General features: G+C 42.6%; 1 protein-coding gene and 1 long non-coding RNA gene across 6 annotated transcripts in view; one reads left to right on the forward strand and one right to left on the reverse strand.

Annotated features, from left to right (window-relative positions):
• Positions 1-516: 516 nt before the first annotated feature.
• Positions 517-15992, reverse strand: LOC140642994 (uncharacterized). Its single transcript, XR_012039377.1, has 3 exons — positions 15884-15992; positions 15421-15570; positions 517-868 (listed from the first exon to the last, which is right to left on the reverse strand). It is a non-coding gene; the product is annotated as an uncharacterized lncRNA (long non-coding RNA).
• A 132-nt stretch (positions 15993-16124) lies between these two features.
• The window catches only part of APPL2 (adaptor protein, phosphotyrosine interacting with PH domain and leucine zipper 2), a 50806-nt gene continuing 42480 nt past the window's right edge, over positions 16125-24450 (forward strand). For all 5 annotated transcript variants that reach the window (XM_072844262.1, XM_072844263.1, XM_072844264.1 and 2 more), the window contains exons 1-2: positions 16125-16315; positions 23341-23439. In XM_072844262.1, coding sequence (XP_072700363.1) covers positions 16262-16315; positions 23341-23439 — 153 coding nt within the window. In that variant the 5' untranslated portion in view covers positions 16125-16261. The remainder of the gene's footprint in view (positions 16316-23340; positions 23440-24450) is intronic.

The following is a 24450-nucleotide window of genomic DNA, read 5'->3' on the forward strand; positions in this document are numbered from 1 at the left end:
ATGCTGCCCAATTCACGAATAAGGTCACTGAATAAAACCAATAAGGTCTTTAAAATGTATTCAGTTGAATTCTGTTTGTTTTTTTTTTAACACTAAGTACTCATTTAATCCTCTCAGCAACCTTGTGAGGTAGGTACTCTCATCACTTGCGTTTTATAATGAGGCAATTGAGACACAGAGAGGCTAGGTAAGCTGTCCAAAGTCACACAGCTAGACAGTGGCAGCAGCAGTACTCAAACCAGAGACTTGCATGCAGCTCCAGCTGTTTGCTACCTTGCACACAATCTAGTCCTGATTCAGATAGAGGATGACCCTGGTCAAGAGGCTGATGGGTTCTTAAGACTCAACAACAAAAGTTCCCAGAATGTGAAAATCCAAAAAAGTGAGAGCAAATCTCCATTGAACTCATGACAACCCTTCTCTCAAAAATACAAAAAACAGAAGAGAATCACAAGTTTAAATGTGGAGAAAAAGAAACAGCCTAGAATACAAAACCACTGGGCAACAAGGAATTTTACTAGTTGAAGATGACAGATATTTATTGCCTGTGAAAATTTTATTGCATTTCTGGACAATTATGTAGTGAAATTACTTCAAAATGGGCCATTCAAGTTTATTAGCATTTTAAGAACTTCCCTTAAATGGGACAAAACAGCTTAAAGTGATTGCTATTGCTTTGCCCTTATCTTTCCTGCTGAGAGCAGCATATTTTGCTCACAGACTTGTATCTTTCTCTTGGTTGTACTTGGGTTTCTCAAACGTTCCAAGCGTGCCCCAGGAGGTCTATGTCATGCTGGTGCTTCGGATGGCTGGATGTGTTCCCCCTTCTTCTCTAGATTCTGGTGTCACTCTGGAGTTACTCTATGTTCTTTTAGAAAGAAGAGTCTTTGCATTATTTTAAATCCAGTTTTTAATTTTTTTAAAGATTTATTTATTTATTTATTTATTTATTCATTCATTCATTCATTCATTCATTCATTCATGAGAGACAGAGAGAGGGAGGCAGAGGGAAAAGCAGGCTCCATGCAGGGAGCCTGCTGTGGGACTTGATCCTGGGTCTCCAGGATCACGCCCCCGTCTGAAGCCAGGCGCTAAACCTCTGAGCCACCCAAGAATCTTGTTGAATTCAGTTTTGACACGTGGCAGCGTCTACATTTATAATGGTGGCTTTGTAGCCTCAGTATCTATGTTGTTTAATTTGTTCTCTAGATGTGTGATGAAAGCCTTATCAAGACATTTTTCACAGTCAACTGTAAGTTTTTTTCAGGTTGCACATATGAGCTTATATGAGAATGTGTCATGCTGGGGCAAAATAGAAAGCAAACTCTAACTTGAAATGTTAGGTGTATACAGTGCAGAAAATAACTCAATGTCCACAGGCGAAGAAGCTTCAGTAACAGGGTGGAACCAGACATTGCCAAAAATGAGAAAATTTGAATTCCTCCACAATAATGCCTGATGATTCAGGAAAGCTATCTAATAGTACCAATCCATTTTTCCACTTATAATAATAAACTAGGTGACATTGCTTGTATGGGCATCATTAAAGCTTTTTCCCCAGACCTCTGATCACTCTCTTGATGAGATTATTTTCTATTATTTTAGCAGAAATTTTGTATCATGCCTGCATCAGCTAATTTTACAGCATGATACTCTTAATCTGTCTCTGAATAGGGGCTCTCTGCCCCATTCACGTTACACTGTATTTGTTCTTCAGCATAAAAAGTGTCCAATATTTCAGGGGAAAGGACTTGGACTAAGGCAATAGAGGTCTAGCCAAGTTTCATTAGTGAAAGTAAAAAACAATCATTTTGTTCTTTCCTTCTGGTCCCTTAGGGTCCGCAGAATGGGGAGGAGGATTCCCCATCTCTCCCTCTTTGCTTGAACCCACTTATTTGAGCCAAGGATCTCTTGCCTACAGCTAAGAATGCTCCCAATGGTTGATTTTTGGCTTGTATCTGCTCATTTCTAGAAAGGCTATCTTTATCTGCCAATATCCCAAACAAAAGCTGCTCTCTGTGAGGTGTCCTCAGACCGTCCCCCATGACCTCCTCCAGAAGCCTTAATCATTTCTTCCTCCATATCTAGTAACACTTTGTAATGACCACTGGTACAGGACATGAAACATTGTATTAATTTCATTGGGGAAGTAACTATTTCTTATTTATCTATTTTCCCCAGGGCATGTGTATTGGTGCCAAGTATAATGTCCTGTTTCTTGAATGTCTTATAAAGAATATGGTGGGGCACCTGGGAGGCTCAGTGGTTGAGTCCCTTTGGCTCAGGGATCGAGTCCTGTATCAGGCTCCCCACAGGGAGGCCTGCTTCTCTCTCTGCCTGTGTCTCTGCCTCTCTCTCTCTTTCTCTGTATCTCTTGTGAATAAATAAATAAAATCTTAAAAAACAAAAACAAAAAAACACAGTAACTGTAAAATAATGGATGTGTTAATTAACTTGATTGTGGTTGCCATTTCATAATGTACTAATCATCAAATTGTATACTTTAAATATATAAAATTTTATTTGTCAATTTTGCCTCATTAAAGCTAGGGAATAAAAAAAAAAAAAATACAGAGAGCCTGGCTCTCTGAGCACCTTGTAGCATAAAGCCATCATACTGATCCTAGCCTGCCAATTCTAGACTTTTATGTGAAAGACAAATGAACCATGGTTCCTTGAGGTTGCTGTTACTCACAGCTGAACCTAATCCTGATCTTGTATTGCTTTTCCTTGCTTCTTGGTTGGCGTGTTTTGTAACAGCTCATATTATTAAAAAAAAAAAAAAAAACCTTGCCCAAGAGGTTTAGATGAGTCTTATCTGGAATCTCTAAACTGGAAAATTATTCTATTAATATCATCAGTTATGCATACACACACACACACACACACACACACACACACACATTTTGGGCATCAATTAGCAGCTTTTGTTATTGAGGACTTACTATACGCCAGTAAGTAAGAAGTAACTATGCTATACTTTATATCCATTGTTTTACTGAGTCCTCATAAAAACGTTATGATATAGGGACTTTTATTACCTTCACCTTATCAGTGAGGTAGTTGCAGATCAGAGAAGCTTAGTAAGTAGCCAATAGCCAAATAGGGCCCAAAAGCAGAATGGTCCTCCCCACAAAGCCCATGTGCTAATCACTACTGGAGACTTGCTGTGGGAGGGGTTCAGGAGAACCCTTTGCCCACCAGCGGGCTTCACTTTGCAAATCCAGTGAAGGTCAATGCTGCAAATAGCAAATTGTCCAGGAGTGGAATTCTGCTATCAGCATGGTGACCATTGGATACACCCCAGGAAGAGATCCAAAGAACACTGAAAAGTAAGGAACTCCTGTAGTGACTTCCCTACAGAGAGCCAAGGGCTGGAGAAACTCACCTCTTCCTAAGTAGGTTGATGGTGTGGGGGGTGGGGCGACTGTCAATATGGGAATATGGAATTGAAAGGAGTCTCACAGCATAGACAGAGCTGTGGAACTGAAGTCTGAAGTCACACATAATGACACAGGCACATGGCAATCATCAAATCTGATTCATATATAAAGACCAGAGAGTCAAACTTCTGAAATTTGCACTCAGCAAGAAAAGCATTCAGAAAAAAAATAATAATAATTTATACATTTTGCTACTCATCGTGATCTCAATGATGACACCCCAAACATACTGAAAGAGCAATTCATTTCCTTTCATCATCCAATGCATGCATGCTCACTCATTCATTCAAGAAACATGCATGGAGGGACTGCTTTGTGTAGGGTGGGTGAATCAGGGACTGGGGCACACAACGGGACAAGCACTCCAGGCGCAGTCAGGTGGGAAAACCCACAGGTAAACACATCTTTACAGGACAGGGTGCCATGTGCTTTAATAGAGGTATGTACACGCTTGTGCGGCCTTTAAATGAGAAGTACCACACTAAGGGAAGGTTCCAACAGGTTGAAGGAATGACTAGGTTATAACCAAGAGAATGGTGGTGAGGAGGGGAGAGCATGTTTTGAAGAAAGGGAGGAGCAAGTGCACAGACACAGGAGAACCTGTCACCTTCCGGAAAGTATGTTAAGTCTAGAGCCCAGATATAAGGAAAGACAAGCAAGAAGAGAGTGGTTCTTAAAGTCATTATTTAAATGATAGGCTATAGCAAAGTGATATTTATATAAATAAACCGCCAGCATTCACAGTCCTTCTCTGCTCTCATGGGAGTTGAAAAGGTAGTAGTCTTAAACTCTACTCCTCCAAAGGGCAATGCAGAGAACCATTGTCTGCTACTAGTATCCCCCTTCCTTCCTAACAGAACTTATTTCCTAGTTCTTCACACATGTCCACTCCCACCCCACCTGACTCTGGAGATGCTGATTCATCTCCAGGATCAGGAGTGGATCCTCATTAGTCTAGGTCAGAGGTCAGGCCATGGCCCTATTACCTGTTTTTGTAAATAATGTTTGTTTGAGGGACACCTGGGTGGCTCAGTGGTTGAGCATCTGCCTTTGGCTTAGGTTATTATCCTGGGGTCCTGGGATTGAGTCCCGCATCAGGCTCTAAGCAGGGAGCCTGTTTCTCCCTCTGCCTGTGTCTCTGCCTTTCTGTGTGTCTCTCATGAATAAATAAATAAAATCTTCAAAAAAAAAGTAATGTTTGTTTGAAAACAACCACACCCATTATTTCCGCTGGCTGATTTTGTGATACAACAGTGAAGTTGAGACATGTGGCAGAGATTGTATGGCTCCCCAAACCTAAATATTTCCTGCCTACTCCTCTTTAGAAAACACTTGCTGGCTTTTGATCTAGGCCAATCGGAGCACTGAATTCCCCTGGTAGATGTCATTGGTCCAGGGGTGGGCTTGTTTAAACTGGCCAATCAGATTAAAGAGAAAAATTTATCGTTCATGCTTGTAGCAATTATTCTTTCACTTCCATCACACGATGTCTTAGTTGCTGCTAACAGCCATCTTATAACTGTAAGCCATTCTAGAAATGGCAGAACCAAGAGATAGAAAGATCTGGGTCTCTGATAACACTGCAGTCATTAAATCAAGCAACCCTGAAGCCTGTCCTATCGAGTCTGAGTGTCAGATGAGATAATACATTTCCTTATTGTATTTAAGCCAGTTTGGGTAAGGTTGTCTCTTCCTTGGAAGTCAAAGCATCTATTATTGCTATATAAGTAATGACATCTTGTCCAAAGTCTGGGATCGCAGCAGGCTGAAATAGTTAAAAAACATGGTCACAAATCCAGAATAAAACAAAGGAGATCGTGGTAAGAAGAGGCATCATCATAAGCCTGCACATGTTGCCTACTGGGAGAGTCTAGAGGTCACTGCACACCCTTACCCACAGTGGTGGGAGTTCTTTGAAAAATGAAGCTCCTAATTCAATAAACTCAAGATGGCCTTCAAAGAAGAGCAGTAGATATGGGAAATGGGGAAGGGGATGTGGAGAGGTATAACCAGATGAAATCCCTGTGTCTTCAGGGAAAAGTGAGAGTTGACTGCTTACGAGGAGGGATAAAGCCAGAAGAAACAGAAATAAAACAAAAAGGAAAGTAATTTAGGCCAGTTAACATAGAGTCAAAAGCTCCCTGTGAGTAACCTGCTGCACAGATGACACTATTTTATCTTAGACAATCACAAGTCCTGCTTATGAAAAATGGCCTTGACACACCAAGAAGAGAATTAGTTATATCTGCTGTACTCGCTTGAATAAGGAAAAGAAGAATGAAGGTTCTGTTTTCCCAAGATTTTCTGACTCTCCTCAAAAAAAGTTTTCTCTTAATAACAAATTGACAAATCAATGCTGAGGGAATTTTTTCCTAAGATACTGGATCAAAGGAATATGTTAGAGGAGTCCTACTTCATGATGCATTTTCATCGTTCCCTGGATCAGCAGGATTGCACTTTTCTCACATCAATTATTAATTGGGTAATATCCCAGGAAGCAAGATCCAGGTGTAGAAATGCATTTTGGTTGCAGGGAGCAGTGCAGTGTGGCAAGCAAAGCATATGCATTGGAGTCAGCTCCAAATCTCAATTCCACCTCCAAGCTAGCTTTATAGGCCTCTGTTTCCTAACACATAAAATAGGAATAACGATACATACCATGCATGGTTGTTGATATATATATTTATCATTTAGCACAACATCTGGCATGTATGAACCTCCATTTCTATAAGATATCACTGTTATTGCAATATTTCTTGCTATTATTATGATTATCATTCTTCCCAAGCAAAATATTGCATTTGATAGGCAAAGTTGCTGTAGAGCAATTTCAGGCTAGAGATGGACAATCCCATCTGCATTGTTTAAGTCTTCAGTGACCTTCTGTTGGCCCACAAACTGGCCCCCATACTTGGAGGACAAGGAGAGATGGAAGAAAGGGCAGACCACTCCAGATTGGTAGGTGGCAGGCTGAATAAGTAAGAGAAGTTACTTATGAGTTTTGTTGGGGCAGTTGTGAGATAGTAAATCTCGGTACCTGCCCACTAGCATCTTACCGTTTATATATAGGCCTTAACTGGGTTCAGTCACTTATACCATTCTGTGTTCTAACAACACCTTACTCTCTCAAGGCTATGCCAGTGGGACAGTTTCCTCTGTGGGAACGGTAGGCAGAATGTGCATTCCAAGGACAAGGAAGAGTGTGAGAAGCCTCTGATTGCCTAGGTCCAGCATGTGAACCAACTGGTGGTCACATCTTCCTGATTATCTCCTCCAACACCTTCTGCAAAGTGAACCAAAATGCTGTGACTAAGAGCTGAGTTCTCCATAACGATACTTTCTCTAGGAACAAGAACTCTGTGAAAACCTATTCATGTATTGGGAATGATTTCAAGCACTCATTGGATCCAGCAACCTGTGGTCACTTCCAATGTGTCCGAGCTCAGCTGAGGTCACCATTTAAATCAACAATGTGCAGTGAGTGGCTACAGCGATTGATGTGGTCAAATTAACCCCTGACATGCCTTGCAGGGACTCAAACTATTCAACAGTGACTGGCACTGAACAGAGATGTGTGCAAATTAGTTATGACCTCTGGAAGTTGAGAAGTCCAAGATCAAAGTGCTGGCTGATCCAGTTCCTGGTCAGAGCTTTCTTGCTGGCCTACAGATGGCTACCTTCACTCTCCTCACAATGAGAGCATCTCTTCCTCTTTCTCTCCTTGTAAAGCCACTAATTTCATCATGAGAGACACACCCTGGAGACTCTAACCCTAGTTACTTCCCAAAGGACCCATCTCCAAATCCTATCACATTGGGGTTAGAGCTTCAATATATGAATTTGGGGCAACAGGGACACAATTCAGTAGGATGATCCTTCCACAACTTCTTCACCCAAAACCTTTCTACAACTTAATACTCTAAGTCATAAATAGTTTCTGAAGTAAGTTTGTTCAGACTTTCCAAAATATTTCTTCTTTTAGCCATGATTAAGGTTGAAAAATTTCATCTCAGCTGGGAGAACTCTGGGGAACATAAGCTCTGTATGAGTAAGGGTACTTTTATAAAAGAAGGTTCTCATAACATTCTTCCCTACTAAAAAATACTCAGAAATTACAGGAGGGTAGAAGGTCAAGGGCAGGGTCAGGGAAAAGGGAAGGGAGGAGGGAAGATAGCCTATGTTAGCAAAAACTCAGGCATCCTGGCAACAGTTCTGTTCTCTCTCTGGTTGGTCTGAGCTAAGCTCTGGATCTAACTGCACTCCAAGTGAGGCAGATGCTGTTTTTATGACCAGATATGGTGTGTGTTACAAGGAAATACACCTCAAACTTGTGAGAAAAGCACTTAGGTGAGAGGAAGAGATTGGAAACAATAGTCAGCAGTCAGTGATTTGGGGGAATAATCTCTAGAATAATTTGGTGAGATGACCCCAGCTGGTGCAGGGGCTACAGGGCTGGTTTCCTGTTCATTCTATGGTAACTGCTACAGGGGCTGAAAACAAATAACAAAGCCAAACAACTCTGGCATGATCAAGCATCCGTCCCTTGGTACCTGAGAATGGCGCAGAGAAAGGAAATCCAGAGTAGAAGGTAAAAGCAGAGAAAGTCTTAAAATATGTATGACTGATTTGGTTACCTCTTGGGAGGCACAGGGAAAGGGGGAGGAGATGAAATGACATTTATGAAGAGCCAACTAGAGGGTAGGGTCTTAGGAGGAAGAGGCCTTTCCTATCTTGCTCATCACGTGTCCCTAGCTCTGTAGATCAGCCCTGGCATGCAGTAGACACTCACAATTCATTGAAGGGAGGACAGATATGGCACAGAGCCCATTATATCATGGGCACTCAGTAGGTATTTTTGAAAGAATCATTTAGTGAATGAATGCCTACTGTATGCCAGGCTTTATTTCATTCTTTCATTCCATTTATAAATATTCTATCATGTGAGCTCCTATCATTTGCCAGACATACTGCTGGACACTGAGAACTCAAAACAGAAAAGAGACAGTTCCTGCCCTGGAAGAGCTTACAATCTTGGCAACGGTGCTGCAATGTATGGTGACCACAGGCTGTACTGGAGTGCAGGGAGATGCGTGAGAAGAGCTCTGTTTTCCTGGTAGAGGTGAGGCAGTCTTTACAGAGGAGACAGCCTTTGAAGTCAAACTTAAGATAAGCAGAGGACCTAAAACATTTCAGGCAATGAGAATGGTGAAAGAGAAAATATTAAGGCACTCATCCTTGTAGGAGAAAATATTGTGTGCGGCAGAGAAAGTAGGTGACAGGATAAAGGAAGGAGATAAAGCTCAGGCCTAATCATAACGGGCCTGGCATTTCCTCTGAAGCAGTTGGAACCTGCTCTATAGAAAATAGGAAGCAGAACTGGCTTCGTGGGTGTATGACCTTGTAAAGTCTGGCAGGATTCCATGCTCAGGTAGGCCCCATGCTTGGTTTACTGCTCTGTTCTAGGCCATCTTGAAATTCTTAATAATGTTTTCTTTCTGCTTGTGCTTTGTAAGTGAAGTCCAGTGGGACAATGCAGTAGGCATGAGAACAGAGGAGACATATGCAGTATGTGTGTTGGCATTATCTTGCTGCTTCATTCACAGGTAGTGTTCATGATACTCCAAAAGCATAGAATTCCAGAGGAACTACTATGGGTGGGAGTTTAGCAGCTCAAAGCAAAGGCAAAGTAAGCATGTTTTGGAAGCCACTACTTTCCACTGAGTGTTCATAGAATGTGTCCATATTAAGAAGTGAGATAAAAACAGTTGGGTTGCATGCCTAGGTGGCTGAGTGGTAGAGTGTCTGTCTTCAGCTCAGGTTGTGATCCCAGGGTTCTGGGATCGAGTCCCACAGCAGGCTCCCTGCAGGGAGCCTGCTTCTCCCTCTGCATATATATATATCTCTGCATCTCTCTCTATGTCTCTCATGAATAAATTAAAAATTTTTTTAAATCTTAAGGAAAAAAAAAAAACAGTTGGGTTAAGGGTGCCTGGGCGGCTCAATTGGCTGACTCTTGATTTCAGCTCAGGTCATGATCCTGGGATCAAGCCTGGCGTGGGGCTCTGCACTCAGTGGGGAATCTGTTTCAGGATTCTCCCTCACCCTCTGCCCCTCCCCTACCTCAAATAAATAAATAAAATCTTAAAAAAAAATTTGGGTTAGTTTTGTTCACTGGGCCACAAAATATGAATTGTATCACTTCAGTGAGTCCATATATGAGCTAAAGGCTCTTAGATTTGTCTTTAAAATTGGCACTGTACAATAATAAATAGTAATGTTCATGCTAATAATTTATAGTATGATTATTTCTTTACTGAGAACAACATTAAATGGCAAATAAAAACACCATGATAAATTGAGACAGAGACTACAAAAAGAAGAAAGGAAAAATCTTCATATTTCAGTACGTTCAGTGGCATTTTTCCCTTGTTTTCTGAACATTTTGCACCTGGCACCAGAAATTATGTAGCTGGCATTAATAGGGAGCCATTTTTTTTAATTGAGCAGAGAAGAGACACAGCAAGTGTCTCTTTATCACTTGTATCAGTTTGGAAAAATAACAGTCACCAGAGTGTGGAAATTAGAATAGAGGGAGATACAACAAGGAGAAAGAAGACCCATTATCACTGCAGCACAGACAAAGGTTGATGAATTCTATGCCAGAGCAGGGATGGGGTGGAGAGAAAGGGATTGAAGTGTGAAGAGTTCATGGGCACAGCTTGAGGGTTGGGTGATTCATTCCAACAGGAAGGTCAGCAAGAAGGAGGAACACAGGTTGACTTCCAGATTTCCAGTTCCGGCCACCGGGTGATGCCAAGTATCACTGGGTGATACTTGAGATGTGAAGTAGGAGGAAGAGAAAGTGTGGATGGCTGAGGGAGGTGAGATGGGCTGAAGGTGAAGCTGAGTGTGGGACATGGGGCAGATTTCTCATGCATGGATCTGTGTGGTCCTTCCCCCTCCACCTTCTTGCTGTCACAGACTCCACCTCCTCTGGCCTCAGGGGCATGGCCCTGACCTAGACTGGGGCCCTTCCTTGTACCTGGTAGCATGTGCACCTGTGCACATACAGCCACAGCTAGTGATCAGAGGAGCAGGCAGGTAGGTGTCTGTCCTCAGCCTGGGTAATCAGAATCCTTAACTAGGATTTTTCAGACTAAAGCTGTGCCAGATGGGAGTCTGCAACTGCCAGCAGACATGGTTCTAGCACCCAGAGTCTCAGATCTGAGAGAACGAAGCCAACAGAGGAGGACAGGTGGTGGAGAGAAAACCCCAAGGTCCTTGAGTTCCCAGTTGGGGAGGTTCCAGCTCACTTTTGCCCTTCCTGGTGACACAGTCTAAGAAATCCAGCCTTCCCTCAAACTCCTCATCAATTTCTCTAGCTTTTCATGTTTTCCTTAAGCTAATTGGACTTAGGTTTCTGTCACCTGTGACTGAGAGTCCTGATGAATACAGGGCATGTGGCTAGGTGGCCATGGAAAGAACTTGAGATAGACGTCATTCCCATATCACAGAGAGGCAAACTGAGGCTGTTTGTTAAACAGAATCTCCTGGCTCATAAACCACAATGCCAGCACTGAGATGCAGGCCCAACTTCAAAGTCAGGATCTTTCTATGATGTCATGTTTTCCCTCATATCTGTTCATTATTCTCAGTTTTTTGTTTTTTGGGTTTTTTAAGGATTTTATTTGTGTCGCCTGTGTGGCTCAGTCGGTTGAGCATCTGCTTTCAGCTCAGGTCATGATGCCGGGATCTGGGATTGAGCCCCATATCAGGCTCCCTGCTCAGCTGGTGGTCTGCTTCTCCCTCTCCCTCTGCCCATCCTCTCCATTTGTGTTTTCTGTGTGTGTGTGTGAAATAAATAAATAAAATCTTTTTAAAAAAAACCCCTTTTTAAGAAATAAAGATAAATTATTATTTATTAAATTATTTATTTATTTATGTGTTTTTTAAAGATTTATTTATTTATTCATGATAGACATAGAGAGAGAGAGAGGCAGAGACACAGGAGGAGGGAGAAGCAGGCTCCATGCCAGGAGCCCGACGCGGGACTCGATCCCAGGACTCCAGGATCATGCCCTGGGCCAAAGACAGGTGCCAAACTGCTGAGCCACCCAGGGATCCCCTATTTATTTATTTAATTGAGAAAGAGCATGAATGAGTGGTGTGGGGAGGGGCAGAGGGAAAAGGAGAAGCAGGTTCCCCGCTAAGCAGGCAGCCCAACATGGGGCTTGATTTCAGGACCCTGAGATCATGACCTGAGCCAAAGGCAGAGACACTTAACTGACTGAACCACCCAAACACCCTTCTTAGCATTCTTTTCTATACATTTCTATAAATTTGAAGCAGAGCTTCAAATGACAGAGTCAGTGACATTCATGCTACTGAACTTCCAACTTTCTTGATTAATGACCAAAAGCCTCATAGGCCAGTGATTTCTCTGGAGCAATTCCCAGGCTCTGACTATTCCCACTTTAAAAGTCACTGGTAGCAGAGGGCCTAGTTGCTAATTTTGTAGAAGTCGAAAGTCAGTGACCTTATGAGTGAAACATTTTTCTAAACTTCATCTTGTTTTATGAGTTCAAATGGAAAGTCAAGTCTTAATTCCCAGCGAGAGTCACAAGGAGGTGATAACAAACTGAGCCCAAGGCTTTGGAACTTGAGAGCATCTCTCTGTGACTATTTGTCAAGACTGCTTCTGTTTATTATACCACCTCTTCTTTATAGAACCTTCTTTCTCTACTCTTCCATTAACCCAAAAATAGTCCAAAGAGACTCTTATCTGATTAACTCATTCTAGGGAATTGTGACAAAGACCACTGTCCCCAAATTGTTATTCTCCCTCTTTTCTTTCAATAATAGAATCCCTGATTTTTAAAAAAGAAGTTATTTTTTTATTTTTAATTGAGATATAATTTACATATCAAAAAGTTGCTATTTTGAAGTGTACAATTCAATATTGTGTGTGTGTTTTTTTAGCACATTCACAAGGTTGTATGATCATCATTACCAATTCCTGATCGTTTCATTATCCTAAAATAAACCCCATATCTAGTAGCAGTTGCTCCCAATTTCCTCCTCTCTCCTGCCTCTCTGGCTACCATTCATCTACTTTTGAACTCTGTGGACTTTTCTGTTCTGGACATTTCGTGTAGTTAGAGTCATGTAATACATGGCCTTTTATGTCTGGCTTCTTTTACTTAGCATATTGTTTTCAAGATTCAGTCACATTATAGCATGTATAAGTACTCTTATTTTTTTACTACCTAATAATATGAAATAATATTGTTATAATAATGTTCCATTGTATGGAACTATAATACCATATTTTGTTTATCCACCTATAGTTGATGGACATTTAGGCTGTTTCCCATTTTTTGGCTGTTATAAATAATGGTACTATCAATATCCATGTGCAAGTGTTGGCGTGGACAGATATTTTCAATCTCTTGAGTGGAGCAGGCACAGTCCTGGCCCTTAGAACCTTGGCTCTGTCATGTCATCTGTTTGAGCCTCAATTGTAGTATCTGTAAAATGAGGATATTGATACTTATGCCTCATCTTCCCATTCCCCACGATGACTTTACCATAGCCCTTCCTCTCTCCTCAAACTTTCAACACCCACTCACCATCACTATGTTGAGCTGATGGACTTGCTTCTTATTCTACTGAGAAAATAAAAGCAATCAGAAAAGAGCTCCTTCACCCTCCTCCATTTAATCTACCAACCTGTCACATGTATCAGTCTGAGCACACTGTCCCTGCTTCTATCACCATCACATGTGATTTGGATCTCACTCCTTTTTTGTTTACTCAAGGACCATGCTCCTACAATTGTCATATCATTTTTTATCTTCAGTTGCCCCCCACCTTTCCAGGGCATTCTCCTCAGTTTACAAATAACTGAAAAAATGTAGTTTCCTTATTTCTCGGTTTCTCTCAGACTTTTATGTTTTCTTTCAGCTAACTGGAGTTAGATTTCTGTCATTTCCAATGGAAAAAGGCCTGATTAATATAGGAAATCTAGATAGGTGCCTATATCTATATCTCTATATCAATATCTCTAAAAAACAACTTGTGTCTTTTTCCCAACTGATCTTCAGTAGGTAAAAGGCTCCAGCTCAGGAGTTCATTATTGTTCTCCCCAGATGACATGGAAACTCTAAATTGTCCATCTTTGAACTTCCTGTCACCCAGGGATTTCAGATACAGTGGCTATGGATGTTTGAAATCCACCCTCCCAATAGTTTAATAGGGACAGATACTTTTACATGAAACATTTAAAATTTTTCTCATGTTTTCATAAAAATTCCTTACATAGTTTTTCACAGATTATCTGTTGAAGAGGAGGATATTTGGCTTCAGAATTTATATGAGAGGCATTTTATTTTAAAGACAGTAAAGTAAGTGGGAGACAGTGCTTCATATTGAGCAGTCTACATTTAATTAAATGAATGATTAGATGAACTAATGAATGAATGAACAATTTGCAAATGTATTGTATTCCCAGAGTTGGTTTTGTAACTTAGTTGTTTTCAATTTGGGATGAATCCTCCTATAGAAACAAAGTTATAAATGACACTTAAGTGACAAGAAATCCCACTGAGGCTGTTTACCCATAATGTAGTAATAAAATGTAGAAAAGTAATGGCATTGTGTAAAAACACTTAAGCAATTTTGAATACAGGTGTTCGAGGAAAAGTGACTTTAATTAGGAAATAAGGTGGCACATAAAAATGTTGTGGTGATTCCCTAGGAGACTTCTGAGACCTTTCAATGATCATGGAGGGGATTGTGTCTTTTTTAACATCTATTTTCATATTAAAGTGTATGCATTTCTTTCTCTTGCTATAATCCTACACCATTCTTATCATCAGCAGGATCTTTATTGTCTGGCAGGCAATTAATAATTGTTTTCAGCTGGGTGCAAGAATGAGAACAAAGCAAGATGGATGGTTGGGGGGAAACTTCTTTTAAGTAATTGGAAAAGAGTTGTAAGAGATGAGTGTCATAAACAGCAAACTAGTATTTGTTATCCCATGTCTCAGTATTCAGATAAAAAGAAGATGATGCACTAATCTCTTGAGAGGCTTACTATTTACACAGGGAGTGGGATCTATACAGAGAAAGAAAAGGCACTACCTGGTAAGATACCTTGGATGTCAATCAAGGAGATGGCTGTTCAGAGTGGGTAGTGATCTCTGGGGCCAGGGAGGGGGAAGGAAGAGCTGGAGTCTGGCCTTTGGAAGAGGATTTTGGTCAGGAGACAGTTGAGAGAGTAGATAAGATGAAATTAACTGAACGGTTCTCATGATAGAAATGATAGAAAATACAGGAGAAGGAGGAAACATGGTGTGAGCATGAATCTACCCAAGAAGATAATATAGTAGGGAAAAGGATGCTGGATGATTTTCCTATGGAGGCCATACGATGGCTCAGGAAAGGCTGGTGCTGGCTACAGCCAACTGGGAATAATGGCCCTGGAGTCTCCAAGTGACCAGGCAGCCTGCCATCAGAATTTCAGAGGTGTTTGGAACTCAGCCTGTACCTTAAACACCTCGGTGTTTCTATAGCATCTAATGTTATCCTATCCTGCCTGTTGATTTTGCTAATGTGTTCTACTGGATAAAAAAATTTTTTTAAAGATTTTATTTATTCATGAGAGACATAGAGAGAGGCAGAGATACAGGCAGAGGGAGAAGCAGGTTCTCCGCAGGAAAGCCCGATGAGGGACTCCATCCCAGGACCGTGAGCCAAAGGAAGACGCCCAACCCCTGAGCCTCCCAGACGCCCCTCTACTGGATGAATCTTACGGATTCCTAGGGAAGGGGCTTCTGAACCCCTGCCTTTGATATAAGAAGACCTCACGGTCCATTTGCAGGTACTCCCCCAGGGCTCCCCCCTCCTCCCTCCTCTTCCTCCACCTTTCCTTGTGTGACCCTGACCAAGTCCCTCACTCTGGGGGCCGTTTTCTTACCTCTAAATGAGAACAACTGAACTAGATGATGGATGCCTTCCAGCTCTAAACAGCAGCTTGATCAATTTTCCAAATGAGAAAACACAGGCAACCCTGAGGACGAGGTCCGATTCTACCGCTCCAATCCTAGAGCTCTGGTTTCCACAATGCCTACATCGGAAGAACGGCGCACGCAGGTGATTCAACTATCCTTTTTTATTTTTCCTCCTCTACAATTAGGTGACCTCTGCGCTGCGAGCGGTCACGGGGCACTGGGATTTATCTAGAAAAGGTGGTGTGGCAAGTGCCGGCTCTTCCCTCCCGTTCAGGAAGTGGCGAGGGTCACAGCGGCAAACACCTGTTCGCCCCTAAGTCCTTCCAATCGAAAGTCTCCCGAGTAGGTGCCAAGTAGATAAAACCTTATCGTTCCGCCCTCGAGTTCCCCCGTTTGGGGCTTTAATAAGCCGCGACCAGCGCCACGCACCCGACTACGTCGCTGAACACCTTGACACCTCCCGCGACCCCTGAACCGCGAGGCCGGCGCTAGGCTCGGCCGGGTCCCGCGAGGCGCGGTGCGGCGCGGCGGAAGCGAGGCCGCCACACTTCCGGCGGCGCGGCCGCGCGCTCGCCACACTTCCTGTTGATCCGGCTCCGCGGAGGGCTGGGCGGGGGAGGGGGCGGGCCGGGGGCGGGCCGGGGGCGGGCCGGGGGCGGGCCGGAGCGCGGGAGGCGGCCTCTGGCCTGGCGTGGGCGCGCGCGGGGCCGCGGCAGGCACGGAGCGTCTGCCTCGTAGCTTCATTCCGGAGCACCCTTGGCGGCCGCGCGTCCCGCACTCCGTCCTTCTGTCCGGCCCCGCGCCGCCATGCCCGCCGTGGACAAGCTCCTGCTGGAGGAGGCGTTGCAGGACAGCCCCCAGGTACCTCCCGCCGCCCCGGTGCTCTCGCCCGGCGGGGACTGGAGGCCGGGGCGGCCCCTCGAGCCCGGGGGTGGAGGCCGGGAGCACGCAGGGGGCCGCCCGGGGGCCGGGAGGGGGCACCCCTCAGGCGGGGCTAGAGAACCCGAGAAAGCCCTCCGCCGCCCGAGTCTTTGTGCCGTGACCCCCTTCGGAGTCAGCCGACACTGACGCTGCCCGGCCTAAACTCCGGCTCCACCGCTCCGCTGAGTGCCTCGGACAAATGACCTTTGTGTGCCGCAGTTTTGTCATCGGTAACCCGGGGACAATAATTGTACCCGCCTCATGGAGTTGTCAGGATGCCAGTAAAGTTGTTGGCGGGCAACGTCCTGTATAGAAGTTGTCATCGTTAGTATTATTACTGCTGCTACTGATGCGATGGGTCCTAGTGGGTTTAGGGCCAAGATGGGAGGCAGAGAGCCCAGCTCTTTCCCAGCGGGACCCTTCCGCACGCTTTTCCTGTTTTGTCAAGAGAATATGACAGCACCTGCCCCGCTGTCGCACGGAGGGATTTCACTAGCGAGACCAAAGTTAAGTCCCTTCGAGCTCTGCAGATGAGAGCTGCCGTGTAAATGTAGCGGATGAGTGCTGAATGACATTAGTTCATAATTCAATGCCCTTCTCTTCAGGGAACTTCTGTTCGCCATTAGCATTTCCCCGGCTTTGGCTTCCTATCAGCTCTCCTGGTTCTGTATCCCTGGGTTATTCATAAGTCTTTTTAGCCCGCGATGTCTCAACTCTTCAGAAATTCAAATGAGATTAACCTGTTTTCCATCTCTATTCGGTTCCTTTTTCTTAGCAAATTGCACTCCCGGGAGGAATGTATTTTATTTTCTTTAAGATTTTATGTATGTGTTCGACCTGGAGAGAAGAGCAGAGTAAGGGGGAGTGGCAGAGGGAGAAGCTGACTCCCGCCGGGCAGGGAGCGGGAGGGGTCTGGATCCCAGGACACCAAGATCATGACCTGAGCCAAAGGCAGACTCTTAACCAGCTGAGCCACCCAGGTGCACCCAGGATGATTTTTTGATGGACTTACCTACACCCACTTTGCATCTTGCCGGTTCAGAATAAGTGTCAGAGCACTGTGTGCTTCGTTGCCTTGTGCCCATTTCTTTGTGATCTTAGGTAGGCAAGTAAGAAACTTGAGCAAGCTGTGACTTTTTTTTTTTTTCTTTTTCTAATTGGCATCCGCTGGTCTGATCGACTTTTTAAAGACCTCTTTGAAGGCTCTAAACTTGTGGCATTTTAATGGGACCGAAGCCCTTTGGAGAAGTCTTTTTGTCTGTACCTCACACATTATGTGAGATATGAAGATAATAATGTAGAACTTCTAACGATAACATTTTGAACGAGGATTTCCGTTTGCTTTACAGTCCAAAAGTGCAGATATATTGCTTTCCTAACTGATCGTGGTGTTGGCCGAGCCAGGTCAGAGAGAAAACACTGATTCTTCTATGCTGCCCTCGCTGATAGGTCACATTCTGCATTTCTGACTCTCATATAAGTGCATATGTACCATTTTTCTGAGTGGTTTGCAGGGTTTTCTCAGCTGGGAGGAAGCAGAGGACTGGCAAACAAGTCAGGAAAACTGCATCCTAATTCTTGCTCATGTCAACCTACCATGTCATTGGGGCAAGTCGCTTATTCTCATTCTGTGGCTGACTCAGTTTTCTCATTTACAGAATGAGGGATGTGGAACAGGTGATTTATAAGGAGCTTTAAAAGCTTAAAATTCTATCATATTGCATGATTTATAACTTTGAGCTCATAAGTGGAAGAGGAAGTTTAGTGGCATTGCCATTCCTGTATAATGTTCCTCTTAATGTAGGGAATTTGTTACTGCTTTTGGGACTTGGTGTCACTCTACTAGGATTTTTCATAGGTTGTTCAGAGGAAGCTAACTTTCAAGAAGTTCTTTGATAATCATCAGAACGTGTTTATTTAGCAGTCTTATATGGGGGGTGTGCCTAAAGCGGCCTTATTGCTGAGGAGACTCATAGATTAGGAAGTGGAGAAAAGCAGATCTAATTCCTTTTATGTGTACAGAATAAAAACAACAGCAAACACCTATATCACACATGCATTTTATGTACCAGGCATTATTCTAAATCCTTTACCTGTATTAGCTCACCTAATATTCCCATCAATCTTTTGAAGTAGGTCTCCTATTAAAATTACCAAGAAGCAGAGAAGTTGAATAGCCAGCCCAAGATTATACACCAGACAGTGGCAGAGCCAGGATTGGAACCCAGGCAGTCTGCCTATTTTGTTCAAGTTGGCCCAGCTACCTGGCACCTGACCCTTCTATCATTGGGGACCTAAAATGTTTCACTGAAAGGAAAAGATCCTAAGAAACCACCTATTGTTTGTTTCTTCTAGTTTTATGAAGAGTAGTTATGAGGGTTGCTGCAGCAACCTGCACATGATTCATTAAGTGAACACAAAAGCTTTTGTAATTGAACTCAATGACCCAAGAAGAACTGAATAGCAGTTGACCGCCCTTAGACACATCTATTCATTTCATCCTTTTTAGTACTGCATGGTGTGTTGAAGACTAGTCTGTGCATACACATATTATTTCTGGTTATATCTAATACGTGAGAAGCAGAATGTTTTGGAGACAGAGATACTTGTCTCTGTTGCTGTTTGTGAGCCTCTGCTCCTTGCCCGGGCGCTACTAGATGCTGGGAATACAGTGACAAGGTAAGAGTGCCTGCCCTCCATGGTGCACAGTCTGTACTGGGAGACAGATAAGGAAAGCAGTGCCAGTACTGTGTGAATGCGCTCTGATAAGAACACAAATGCAGCTTTGAGCAGCTGCAGCGTAGATTCCTTCAGGGGCTTATTCTCTTTTGTGTAAGTAGTACGCTTTTGAGATAAGGTAAAGACCAAAGATAAGGTGAAGTGGTATTGCTTGCTGTTTTCTTGATTTTTGTTTGTTTGTTTCCTTTGCAGTTGGAATAACTGAAGCACAGGGAAACTTAAGACTTAGTTCTGAGATTATGCAACCAGTGGTCCAACTGGGAGCAGCCCTCCCTGACCAAACCAGGCTTTCTAGACTCAAGCAAGATGCCTCAAAACAACCTGGTGGTTATGTCTTCATTGTGGAGAATAATGTGTATGTTTTATAATCAGAGTTATTAAAATTATGCCATTATATAATCAGATGCTATTCTGGAGAACAAAAAATGTCTAAGAACTATTTTATTAGGTAATACTTAGATTCTTTACGATGGAGGGATGCTGTGGAGCTGAAGCTATATCCTTAGGGCGTTTGGTTTTTCTGGCTCGGGGTAAAGATAGTTATTTAATGGAATTGTCCTGAAGAATGAATAAGGTGTGTAAAGTGTCTTCATGCCTGTGTGTCATGGTAATTCCATAAACGATTGCTGTTATTATCTTTATAAGTGATATGCATCAGGGTCTTTTGGACTTTTCTGTAGAGTCTAATGTCTGGTGTACATTCGGCTGCCCCTTTGTCTCCTTCTGTATGTTCCAGTTGTAGAATATTCCTGTTGTTCCAGATATAAATTTAAGCAGGTATAGAGCTGATAATGTGGAAATCAGAACAGTGCCTAAGATAGCAGGATGTTTTTTCAGTAGTGATTGTAGCCTAGTTAGAAAGATTGGATTTTTCTTGCCAGGGCTAATAGGGGTCATGGTAAACATACATGTCCAGAGTATAAGGAAACAAAACAAAACACTTGTGATATAAATTTGGCAGTTATTATAGGTGAGAGCATGACGGTAGGATGACCAAAGGGAAGCCAGCTCCAGGCAGGACTTGGGCTGTGGACCACAGAGCACGCCCGTTGAAGCTCAGCCAGCTGGGTGACAGGTGCAGCCTCCTGCAGTGGCCAGTGAAGTGTGGCCAATGATCCTGGTCAAACCTGGATGGACATCCCAGCTGGATTGCTTCCCAGCAATGGGAGGTTGAGCAAGTTTCTTAACCTTGCTGAACCTCAGTTTTATTATCTGTAAAGTAGGGTTAAATATCCATGGTATCTGCCTCATAAAGTTGTTGGAAGGATTAAATGAAGTAGCAAGTATTTAGTGCTGAGCACTATGTCTCAGATGCAGGAGGTACAGAGTAAATGGGAGTTTTTGTTTTCTGTCTCTTCTCTTTGTGGAGAACATTCGACAAAGCTTCTCTTTCATCTTCTCATTTTCCATTCTATTTTATTTCCAAGAGTTTTAAAAACAATAAGTAGGACTTGACTGGACAGTTATCAGTAGTATTTAGAAAAATTAAATGTCCTCAATCTAGTTGTATCATTCTTTCCTTCTCGTTTTCCTAGACATGTTGGTTATAGCAAAGAAAGATGCCAGAATCATATAAACGTGAGTGAGCTCCTACAGCATTGACACCATAAATACAAAGAGACAAAAAAGGTCCTTTACTAATAACATTTATAGATAACTGTATAGATAAATACTGCTGTGGTGTTAAAATGCAATCATAGAGACTCATGTTCCTTTCCTTTCCAAGTCTCTCCCAGATGCTCCATCCATATCTGCTCTCTCTATATCTTCAATAAATTCAGATATCACTTAGAAATAATGAAATTACATGGAAAGCCCTTAGTGTACAGCCTGTAGCAAGCAATCAATTCAAGTTCATATCATCTGCTATTGCCATATGTCACACACTGTCAGACACTTTATATATATTCATTATCTCAGGAACTCTGCAAATTAGTGTTAGAGGCTGAATTTGGACCCAGGACTGACATGGTACCAGGGGGATCCCGAATACTTTGAGAGGTGCAGCAGGCTCTAAGCTCCTGAAGAACACAGTCGGTTCTAATCACCTCTGAAACACAGTTTCCAGCACAGTGTTTCGGCAGATCCTGGATGAAGGCAGAAATGCATACATCAATGAATGAATACAATCTTTTTTTTTTTTTTCCAAAATAAAAAATACATTTTAAAAAGATAGAATGAAGAGTTCTGAACCAATGCTTTTCATGTACTGGTTGACATCCATGCATTGATTGTGAGAGCCAGTGGAACACAATCATGATGTATGTTTACAGATGGAAGAGACTGGAATAGAACAGAAAAAAGTCAAAGTGTATATGCATACTAATGATGAACCTTGTTTGGTAAAATGTGTTTTGTTCCATTGTTTTTAATTTTAGAAGGTTTGAAGAATTCTACTCCGGCACAAGAGTTACATAGTGTGTGAGCTCTGATATGGGTTGTCATTGAGAGCTTTTTAAAAACCTGCTGTACATTTTCTGTATTCATTGCATCTGGTCCCTCTGTTGATAAGGATTGATACTGAAGGGAGTACATTGATCTCAGAGAAGGTAGTTTTAGTTTCCAGGGCCTCAGGCAAAGCCAGGACAATTGTGTCCTGCTGCAAAATGCATCATTGGAGTTTGGGGGACAAAATACAGGATAGAAAACGATCTAAATACCCAGGTGACTGAGGGTGCTTTGAGGTCAATCACCACTCTCTTACCTGAGAGAAAGAAGGAGTTGAAATTCATTTACAGGGAAATAATGAGCCTTAATAGATTGTTCTTTGTAAAGTGCTTTGATACCATTTTATTAAAAGCTTTTCTGTAACTTACTGTCCATTTTGTGCCTAAGGGGTTATTTTTAGAGATCCCATTATCACTGACATAATATTATATTATTTATTATTATTTTTTAAAGATTTTATTTATTTATTTAACACAGATTGAGAGAGACAGCACAAGTAGAGCAGTAGGCAGAAGGAAAGGGAGAAGCAGGCTCCCCACTGGGCAGGGAGCCTGATGCGGCTCCCCACTGGGCAGGGAGCCTGATGTGGGACTTGATCCCAGGACCCCAGGATCATGACCCTGATGATCACTTAACTGACGCTCAACTGACTGAGCCACCTGGTGCTGCTAACATAATATTTTAAATTTCCACTGTACTGACACATTCAGTAAAGTCTCTTCAGTAGATAATGGTCACTTATGTGACACGTTGATACTTATTTTGACTCCATCTCATATGTAAAAACAACTTTTTTTAAGAGAGAGTGCACGTGTGCACACAAGTAGGGGGGAGCAGCAAGCAGAGGAAGAGGGAGAAGCAGACTCTTCTGAGCAGAGAGCCCAATGCAGGGCTCCATCCCAGGACCCTGGGATCATGGCCTGAGCTGAAGGCAGACGTTTAACCAGCTGAGTTGCCCAGGCGTCCTGTAAATATTTCTTCAGTGTTCAACGGTGTCAGGCTCTGTGCCCAAGAGTAATAGGAACTGCCTTCCATTTAATGACATTGCTCAGCTGCTTCAGGGCACTGTGTAGTTAGCCTTCCTGAAGGAACTGAGCTCCCATTTTTGTTAAACTACTGTTTCAGTTTTGTGCTCGGATCTGCTGCTGGGGGACCTGGGGTGCATGAAATTTCCTGGCTGCAAGTTTAAAATCATTTGAATAAAAGATGATGAAAGACATGGAAATTGACTGTAGCATTTTAAGTGGAAAGAATGACGCACTCCTGCAAGATGTCTAAGATTGCAGAAAACCAGACAGATGGTTAGCTGTTGGGGTGATGCACTGCTGGGCGTCCACACCCCAGGTAAACACACAGGCCTGGTGTTGTGTTCAGTTTATGGGCTGGAAAGGAGAGGCTGCCTTTTTAACTCCCCCTTTTTTTTTCCCCAGTTAGATGGACTCTCCTGGTGCTTAGGTAGGGGCTGAGTCCAAGCAGATATTAGCCCTTGAGTCTTAACTTTTTAAAAATTGGCTTTCCTTCTCTGGCCCCAACACTCAAATAAATTGCATTCAGCTTGCCCCTGTGTTGTAGTCTGAAGGATTAGAAAAGTAGTTCTAAATTAAAGCTCCAGAAATCAACTCTTACTAGTATTCTCAGTAAAAGAATAAAGCCAGAGAAGAGGCACCTTCCCTCCCCATTTCAGAGAGGAGCGTTCATTCATTCATTCGTTTGTTCTACCTCCTTTGTAACTTTTCCTCTTAGAGATAAAATTAACTTCCTTTCTTCTTTTCTTGTAGACTCGCTCTTTACTGAGTGTATTTGAAGAAGATGCTGGCACACTCACGGATTATACCAACCAGTTGCTCCAGGCGATGCAGCGTGTCTATGGAGCCCAGGTATCCTGCTGTGCCCTCACCTGAGGACTAGTAGAGTAGGGGCCCCTGGTTTCATCTTGAACTTCTCTCAAGAGGCTGAGAAATTTGAGTCAGAACAATACCGTTTAAAATTTGGAAATAAAATCAGAATTGTTTTCCTCACTTCTGTTCACATGAAAAACACTAAGGACAATCTGTTTTCACTGCTTAAGAAAGAGGGCAGTTTTCCTGTAACCAGTAAAACCAGTAGAGAAGGAGCACATCCCTGGTTTTAATTTTTTAAAAAATTCGGCCCCAGAGGGAAACATTTGAATCTCCTCTTCCTACTTGTGAATGACCGGGGTCAGTATCCTCTTTGTCTTTCTCATAAATGGGAGCCTTAGACGTCAGGGCAGGCGGGTAGAGAGGGTTTTCCACATGCTTCCTCTAAAAAGGGTTGGGTCACACTTCTGAAACTATCGAGTGACTTCTTTGTTTTGAGGAACAAGTATCTCTGACTTGCCAAATAATGGAAAATAAATTGCTGAGTAGCAAAAGTGAATCTTCTTAAGATCGAGAAGTGCCTGTATATGTTATTTTCTAAGGGAAAACTTAGAACTTATTTAAAATTCATTATGTTGCATGTCAGAATATTATGGTAGCTGAGCCTTTGATTATCGATTCCTTGCTGACTTAAACCTGTATGCATTAATGTTTCTTTTTCTCATTGATGATCTCTAGAGAAATACTTTCAGTGTGTAATATGTACTAATAATTTTGTGTAGTCGTTTCTTATTATATAGCTCTTAACATTCATATATGATCATTCATTATTATCATTGTCTTATTAGTCATTCATTCATATTATATATGGGAAGAGGACTCAGTCCTTGCCATTAGAGAGCTCATGTTTAGGTGAGGAGACAGAGAAAACATTTATCTAAGAGTGTTAATGCCACTAGGAGAGGAGGTCGCCTCACCCAGAGGAATTGTGCGTAGCACCCAAAGAGAAGATGATTGTGACAGTCGAGATTAATTGAATATTTCATAGCT

This window comes from Canis lupus, chromosome 11 (genome assembly GCF_048164855.1).
Source record: "Canis lupus baileyi chromosome 11, mCanLup2.hap1, whole genome shotgun sequence".
NCBI lineage: Eukaryota > Metazoa > Chordata > Mammalia > Carnivora > Canidae > Canis > Canis lupus.